Source organism: Pristiophorus japonicus, chromosome 18 (genome assembly GCF_044704955.1).
Source record: "Pristiophorus japonicus isolate sPriJap1 chromosome 18, sPriJap1.hap1, whole genome shotgun sequence".
NCBI classification, from domain to species: domain Eukaryota; kingdom Metazoa; phylum Chordata; class Chondrichthyes; family Pristiophoridae; genus Pristiophorus; species Pristiophorus japonicus.
The window spans coordinates 116,658,897-116,667,773 of record NC_091994.1 but is presented as its reverse complement, the minus strand read 5'-3'; the positions used below and the strand labels follow the sequence as shown (position 1 = coordinate 116,667,773).

Below are 8,877 nucleotides of genomic sequence, written 5' to 3'. Positions count from 1 at the left end.
CCCCCATCTCCTTCCCCCCCATCTCCTTTCCCCCCATCTCCTTTCCCCCCATCTCCTTTCCCCCCCATCTCCTTTCCCCCCCATCTCCTTTCCCCCCCATCTCCTTTCCCCCCCATCTCCTTTCCCCCCCATCTCCTTTCCCCCCCATCTCCTTTCCCCCCCATCTCCTTTCCCCCCATCTCCTTTCCCCCCATCTCCTTCCCCCCCATCTCCTTTCCCCCCCATCTCCTTTCCCCCCCATCTCCTTTCCCCCCCATCTCCTTCCCCCCCATCTCCTTCCCCCCATCTCCTTTCCCCCCCATCTCCTTTCCCCCCCATCTCCTTTCCCCCCCCATCTCCTTTCCCCCCCCATCTCCTTTCCCCCCCATCTCCTTCCCCCCCCATCTCCTTCCCCCCCCATCTCCTTCCCCCCCCATCTCCTTTCCCCCCCATCTCCTTTCCCCCCCATCTCCTTTCCCCCCCCATCTCCTTTCCCCCCCCATCTCCTTTCCCCCCCCATCTCCTTTCCCCCCCATCTCCTTTCCCCCCCCATCTCCTTTCCCCCCCCATCTCCTTTCCCCCCCCATCTCCTTTCCCCCCCATCTCCTTTCCCCCCCCATCTCCTTTCCCCCCCATCTCCTTTCCCCCCCATCTCCTTTCCCCCCCATCTCCTTTCCCCCCCATCTCCTTTCCCCCCCCCATCTCCTTTCCCCCCCCATCTCCTTTCCCCCCCCATCTCCTTTCCCCCCCCATCTCCTTTCCCCCCCCATCTCCTTTCCCCCCCCATCTCCTTTCCCCCCCCATCTCCTTTCCCCCCCCATCTCCTTTCCCCCCCCATCTCCTTTCCCCCCCCATCTCCTTTCCCCCCCCATCTCCTTTCCCCCCCCATCTCCTTTCCCCCCCATCTCCTTTCCCCCCCATCTCCTTTCCCCCCCATCTCCTTTCCCCCCCATCTCCTTTCCCCCCCCATCTCCTTTCCCCCCCCATCTCCTTTCCCCCCCCATCTCCTTTCCCCCCCCATCTCCTTTCCCCCCCCATCTCCTTTCCCCCCCCATCTCCTTTCCCCCCCCATCTCCTTTCCCCCCCCATCTCCTTTCCCCCCCCATCTCCTTTCCCCCCCCATCTCCTTTCCCCCCCCATCTCCTTTCCCCCCCCATCTCCTTTCCCCCCCCATCTCCTTTCCCCCCCCATCTCCTTTCCCCCCCCATCTCCTTTCCCCCCCCCATCTCCTTTCCCCCCCCATCTCCTTTCCCCCCCCATCTCCTTTCCCCCCCCATCTCCTTTCCCCCCCCATTGTATTCATCATTTATTATTGATGATGGCTCTTTATTTGTAAAACTGAAGTGTTTAATGTTTGTAAACTTCCCTTTAAACCGCCACCCTTATTCCCTACGCTTGATTTGTAACCTTCGCCTGATTTTCTAAAGTGTAGACAAGGTTTTTTCGAGCGTACAAAAATCTTCACTTACTCCATTCTAAGTTAGTTTGGAGTAAGTTTTCACTGACGAAACTTTGAAAACTGGCGTAAATGGCCGGCCACGCCCCCTTTTGAAAAAAAAATTCTGTTCCAAAGTGAAACTGTTCTAACTGACTAGAACTGGAGCAAACTAAATGGCGAGAATTCCGATTTCTAAGATACTCCGTTCTACACCAGTTGCTCCTAAAAATCAGGAGCAAATCATGTTGAAACTTGGGGCCATTATTTTAAACATCTCTATTAAATCTCCTCTTGGCCTTCTCTGCTCTCAGGAGAACAAGCCCAGTTTCTCCAGACTATCCATATAACTGTAATCCTTCATCCCTGGAACCATTCCAGTAAATCTCTTCTGTACCCTCTCCAAAGCCTTCACGTCCTTCCTAAATGTGGTTCCCAGAATTGTACTCCAGCTGGGGCCAAACTAGTGTTTTAATGAGGTTTAGCATATCTTTTTTGCTTTTTTACTGTTCACCTCTATTTATAACACAAGACTGACTTGCATTTATATAGCGCCTTTCATGACCACCATATGTCTCAAAGCGCTTTACAGCCAATTAATACTTTTGGAGTGTAGTCACTGTTGTAAGGTAGGAAATGCGCCAGCCAAGTTGCAAACAGCAAGCTCCCAGAAACAACAAAGTGATAATGACCAGATAATCTGTTTTTGTTATGTTGATTGAGGGATAAATATTGGTCAGGACACCGGGGAGAACTCCTCTGCTCTTCTTCGAAATAGTGCTGTGGGATCTTTATGTCTCCGAGAGAGCAGATGTGTCCGTTTAACGTCTCATCTGAAAGATGGCACCTCCGACAGTGCAGCATTCCCTCAGCACTGCACTGGAGCGTTGGCCGAGATTTATGTGCTCAAATCCCTGGCGTGGGACTTGAACCAACAACCTTCTGACTCAGAGGGGAGTGTGCTGCCCACTGATCTACGGCTGACACTATAAAGTCCAGGATTCTATATGTTTTGTTAATTGCTTTCTTAACCTGTCGTGCCACCTTCAAAGATTTGTGCACAGGTCGGTCTCTTCTTTCCCCCTTTAAAATTATATTATTTTGTATGTATTGTCTTTCAACATTCTTCTTACCAAAATGTATCAGCTCACATTTTTCTGCCTCGAGTTTCATCTGCCATGTGTCCATTTCAATATGATAAAGGATTAAGGAGTTGCAAGTATTATAATTAATCTGTTCTTTTTTTTTATAGTTATGAAAGAACAAAATGGCGGCTGCAGAACCAACTAGTCGGCCACCCTCTGGGTCCAAAAGCATTTCTTCTTTTGATCCTCCTGTGCACTCCATTATAGAGCCCAACACGAGCACCATGAATATTCCAAGGCCCAAATCTGCCAAAGGTCGTAGTCGCCCTAACTCTGCTTATATTCACAGTCCAGAGACTTGTTCATATCCCATTCCAGATCCATCTACTTTTAGGGACCCGGGCAACAGTCCTCCATCTTCACCTTCTGTGTTGTATCCACCCACCAGGATCACGCGAGTGACCAAAGAGGATGTTCCAGAACTTCTCCATCAAGTTCCATCTCGGCCATCCTCATCCTTAAATAGGTACAGAGTTCTACCATCCATTGGGAGGAGAGAATCCAGTGATGGTGGAATAAAGAGTATCGCACAACAAACCAATGAACTTAATCTGCAAGCTGACCTTGAAGAAAAATTCAAATCACACAGGGAAAAGCCGTCGCTCTCTAAATCCAGCACTGTGACATCAAAAACACAGGTGTTCCCGAGTCAAGCTGCCTTTCTACCCGATGAGCCTTCAGAATCTGAGGCAAGATTGCGACTTGCAGTAAGGTACCCATCGGGCCAGAGATTTGAGCGCTGCTTCAGGCCTTCAGACACACTACAAACAATCCTGTCTGTGGCTGAATGGAAAAGTAACGCCAACTATACTAACTCTGTGGTCGAAACCATGGATGTGCCTAGAAGAAGCTTTAATGACCTATCAAAGACACTGGAGGAATGTGGAATTCAAAATAAATCAGTTCTTTGTATCGTACAAGATGAGGGTGATTAGTACTTAGTGTTTTAGAGATTGTATCCCTTTTTCTATTGTAAAATGAGAGAGGATTTCAAAAATATGATCTGCTCCACATTTTTTTCAAAATTCCAGTTTAATTACTAAAGATTCCTGAGCATGATCATAAATGATGGGGCAAGCTAGATGGCATGTGCTTACATTCTAAAGAAAAGGATGGTTAAGAGTTACACAGCGAAAGGGACAATTGAGTTTGTAATCTGAATCTATTCTGACCACTTGGCTTTAGGTACATTGGGTGTAGAGCAATTATGCACTCAGACAGTGACGAGATTCCAATAGAAGAACTCATGGATAGTTTACAAGTTCCCCAAATGCTGAATACGAATTTAATGGGGAGCTTTAGTGTAGGTCAAGTATGATGAATAACGTGTTTACTCTTCCCGTTATGTAAAATTATAAGAATTGCTAGACTCCGTGGAACAGTTATATATTGTGTATTTGAGTGGAAAATACATGCAAGGCAAAGGACAAATATGTAGTAGTGGTGTACCGGTCATTCCTTTTATATTTACAAAAGAGCTTATGCAGCAGGGCTTCAGTCGTGATTACATCTTTCTCACTTGGCATTTGATATTTCTTCATTACTTCACCGATATCAAGATATTTAAAATGTCCTCTTTGATATCAGTAACATCAATAATATCCCTAGAAACCTTGATTCACAGTAGTCAATTTGCTGTTCATTGTCACTGTAGTATACTTTTAATAATATGACTGCTTATGACGGATCTTTAAACTTTTCTTATTCGATTGTCAGAAGATGAGCAATGAGACAAGTAATTTTCAGCTGTTAAAAGCTCATTAAAGATATAGAAAGCTGCAGGAGATCTTTTTAAGAGCAAATCTTTTTGCTTAATGTGAGTGGTTGTGGAATTCGGGCACAGATCCTTTACTGTAAGTGCAATTAAAGGAGCAGTCGCAAATAGTCATTGTAACTTCATTAGGCTGACTGCTCAAAGCCAATTCATCAGAGCTCATAGGCAAAAGCTATCTATCACCAAAAAAGGCTAGTTTTGAAATAATAAATAGAATCATTATCAGATACAGTCTGCTGCAGTGATCAGAAACTGAAATGTAGCTGTTTTTAAAGTGATTTCTTCATATAAAAGTCTTCACTTACAGTCCTTTTTATAGGTAGATGTACAAATCGGGTGGAAGTCCTGTTAATTTAAATTGGGTAGCTGTTATTTGAGAGAAGCTTGTTAGCTTCCTACTTGAGGCAGGTGGTTTACTCAATGTGAATAGGGTAGATTGTGCATTCAAAATCTGAATTGGTCGTTTCTCTGATGGAACACTCGACGAATAAGGTTTCTCAAATAGCACTGTGCCCACAGTATAATGCTGACCACACACCCTAAGCTCACCTGATCATACAGTAGAGACAAAGAAAATGTGCAAATTCTGAAAATATTAAATAAGTGGAAATGCACAGGTCAGTATCTTAAAGAGAAAGATGGGTTAACCTATTGTGTAGGACCTCTTACCTAAGGGTTCCACCAGAAATGTTAACCTGTCTTTCTCTTTCAATTGCTGACTAACCTGTGCATTTTAAGCATTTTCTGTTTTTATTCTTGATCGTACAGATTGTTCAGGAACTGGTGACCATCTGGGGAAAAAATACTATTCTGATATATTGTAACTAAATGTAAAAAAAATGTTTTGAAGAGTTTATGTTAATGTGTCCGGTGTGAAAAATGCTGCTGTGTCTTAGTAAAAGGGATACTTCCTCTTAAGCATTTGGGTCCTAATATTCACTCGCATCAAATATTCACCTAGACTTCAATCTAAACTTTACAGAAGGTCGGTAGGGGCCTCTCTGTAGCCATTTTGAAGAAGTTACCAGTCTATTGTGGAAATGTAACTCGCTCATTGTTGAAATGTTAATCCAGTATTTTCCATTACTTTACCTGTTTTGAACCACCTCAATTTCGCAGCAAGAATATTAAAAATGTTGATGATTACAAATATTTCAAATAGAAAATAAGCAAATTGAATACATAACTTGTTAAACTTCTCATGGTAGCAATTTGTATTCCATTTCTGTTGAGAGAAGGTGGGAAATATTTTATTAACATTCTTCTTTCAATAAAGTTAATTGTGCATTTGGTTTCGATGCAGTAAAAATGTCAGCTTAACATATAAGCTTTTTGTTCATGTTAAACTGTTGCTTTCCACCAGTAGAGTCTACTCTTAATTTGAAGTTTATTGTTTCTATTGATCTTGTGCTATTCTATTGAACTTTCTTAATTTGTATTACAGGTATTGGATGATTCATAATTTTTTGAGCAAAGAAAACCTGAATTAACAGGAGAAAATTGTACTGGAAATTCTGAATATTTACTTTCGGTCTCAGACTATGCTTTCAATTTAAATAATGAAAGATGTTAAAGGCCTTGCCCAGTGATTTTAATGTTTGGTATAACCATATCACAGTGCACAGTCAAAGCCCAATCTGATCATATCATTGGCGTTGGATGAAATTGTGATTAAAAATTGTGAGATTTCATCAGCTGAAGCAAGAGACTGACAGAAAAGGCCATTTAAACTTCAGGGTAGATAAACTTGATTTCCCCCCCCCCCCCCCCCCCCCCCTCACTGAAGGGCCACCATTGATGATGATCATTTAATGCAACCGTGTGTGCCTGTCTCATAGTTTTAAGTTTTTTCTTTGACCTCGTCAATATGTAGATGGACAAATGAGTATTTCATACTTTTAAATTATAGTAGTGTATACTTGAATGACTCTTCTATTTTTTCCAAAGGTGAAATTTTAAGAAATTTGTGAAAGAAAATACTACATTTCTAATCTACTCGCCATACAATGCCAATATGGTTACATTATGACATCTTCACTAGCTTTGTATTTGTTTACATTGCTTGTGCTGCATGTAGCACTGATTATACATAGTACACAAAGAACTAGGACCATGCAACAAATGGTGTACTTTGAACAATTCCATTTGTTGTGCAGATTTATGTGGAGTTTCTGTTCAAACCCAAAACAGTTTTTTAAAAAGCCTTCACTTATTGGCATAGCAGATAATCCATTTTCCAAATGGAATCTTGACTTTTACTTCAGCAGTTCAAAGATCAGTACTTCATAACTCTCCATGTCTTCTCATGATTAAACTAAAAGTTAAATTCCACTCTTGGGACTTTTGTTGTCACTTTTCTTGTGTGCAACCATTTTTTAAAACTCTTGTATCATCTACAAGCTAGTAGTGATGTCACCTGATAATTTCACTCCATTCAAAATACTGGTTCTGGATTTCATTAATGTAGGCACTATGTATATATATAAAATACTGAGTAACTGCAGTGGAACCAATTTACATACCATACTGAAATATAAACAGAAATATACTGGAAATACTCAGCATCTGTGGAGGGCGAAGTAGATAATGTTTCAGGCCGCTGACAAGAACATAAGAAATAGGAGCAGGAGTCGGTCATTTGGCCCCTCGAGCCTGCTCCGACATTCAATAAGACCATGGCTGATCTGATCATGGACTCAGCTCCACTTCCCTGCCTGCTCCCCATAACCCTTTACTCCCTTATCGCTCAAAATTCTGTCTATATCCGCCTTAAATATATTCAATGACCCAACCTCCACAGCTCTCTGGAACAGAGAATTCCACAGATTTACAACCCTCTGAGAGAAGAACTTCCTCCTTATCTCAGTTTTAAATGGGTAGCTCCTTATTCTAAGACTATGTCTCCTAGTTTTAGTTTCCCCTGAGTGGAAATATCCTCTCTGCATCCACATTATCTTATGTTTCAATAAGATCACCTCTCATTCATCCGAACTCCAATGAGTACAGGCCCAACCTACTCAAGCTATCTTCATAAGTCAACCCCCTCATCTCTGGAATCAACCTAGTGAACCTTCTCTGAACAGCCTCCAATGCAAGTATATCCTTCCTTAAATACAGAGACCAAAACTGCATGCAGTACTCCAGGTGTGGCCTCACCAATCCCCTGTGCCGTTGTAGCAGGACTTGCCTGCTTTTATACTCTATCCCCCTTGCAATAAAGGCCAACATTCCATTTGCCTTCCTGATTACTTGCTGTACCTGCATACTAACTTTTTGTGTTTCATGCACAAGGACCCCCAGGTCCCTCTGTACTGCAGCACTTTGCAATTTTTCTCCATTTAAATTATAATTTGCTTTTCTATTTTTTTTTCTGCCAAAGTGGATAACCTCACATTTTCCCACATTATACTCCATCTGCCAAATTTTTGCCCACTCACTTAGCCTGTCTGTATCCCTTTGCAGATTTTTTGTGTCCTCCTCACAATTTGCTTTTCCTCCCATCTTTGTATCATCAGCAAACTTGGCTACATTACACTCAGTCCCTTCATCCAGGTCATTAATATAGATTGTAAATAGTTGCGGACCCAGCACCGATCCCTGCAGCACTCTACTAGTCACTTTTTGCCAACTGGAAAATGACCCATTTATCTCAACTCTCCGTTTTCTGTTGTTAGCCAATCCTCTATCCATGCTAATATATTATCCCCAACACCGTGAACTTTTATCTTGTGCAATAACCTTTTATGTGGCATCTTATCGAATGCCTTCTGGAAATCCAAATACACCACATCCACTGGTTCCCCCTTATCCAACCTGCTTGTTACATCCTCAAAGAATTCCCAACAAATTTGTCAAAAATGATTTACCTTTCATAAAACCATGCTGACTCTGCTTGATTGAATTATGCTTTTCCAAATGTCCTGCTACTACTTCCTTAATAATGGACTCCAGCATTTTCCCAACAACAGATGTTAGGCTAACTGGTCTATAGTTTCCTGCTTTGTGTCTGCCTCGTTTTGTAAAGAGGAATAAAGTGGTAAATTCACAAAAAATTTAAAAAAAACTAAGAATGGTGCAACAGGTCCTTCAGTTCAGAGTGATGGGATGAAAGTCTTTTTTCTCTGCTTGCGAAGACTCCTGTGTGAAATTCATTTGGTCAGTCTCAACCCAATTTAGTTGTGGTTGAGGCAATGGCATGGAAAATTGGCAATCTCCCTTAGATCATAAGGATGAATGAATGGTCAGAGAACTGGAAAAGTTTAAATTGCTGCAGTTAGAGATATTCTTCCAAGGCAAGGACAAAAGTAGATTTTGGGGGCTGCGAGAATAGAGCATTACTCTAGCTGCTGAGCTGGGGCTGCTGTGACAAAAATCTTAAATTAGATCCCTACTATTGATGGCCTTTACGGTGATGAGCACAAAATTCAGCCTTTCCTTTAAATATATAGTGAAACACTTTTTGTAGTTTAACTTGTCCAGTGAAATTATACATTAAACCTTCAACATGTTGGCAAATATTTTAGAGAGCATGATCATAACCTGAA

The 8,877-nt window shown here is 42.2% G+C and overlaps 1 protein-coding gene across 1 annotated transcript in view; it reads left to right on the top strand.

Annotated features, from left to right (window-relative positions):
• The window catches only part of ubxn10 (UBX domain protein 10), a 34,959-nt gene extending 28,293 nt beyond the window's left edge, over nt 1-6,666 (top strand). The window contains exon 2 of the mRNA XM_070861053.1: nt 2,667-6,666. Coding sequence (XP_070717154.1) covers nt 2,682-3,494 — 813 coding nt within the window. The 5' untranslated portion in view covers nt 2,667-2,681 and the 3' untranslated portion in view covers nt 3,495-6,666. The remainder of the gene's footprint in view (nt 1-2,666) is intronic.
• Nucleotides 6,667-8,877: the final 2,211 nt, after the last annotated feature.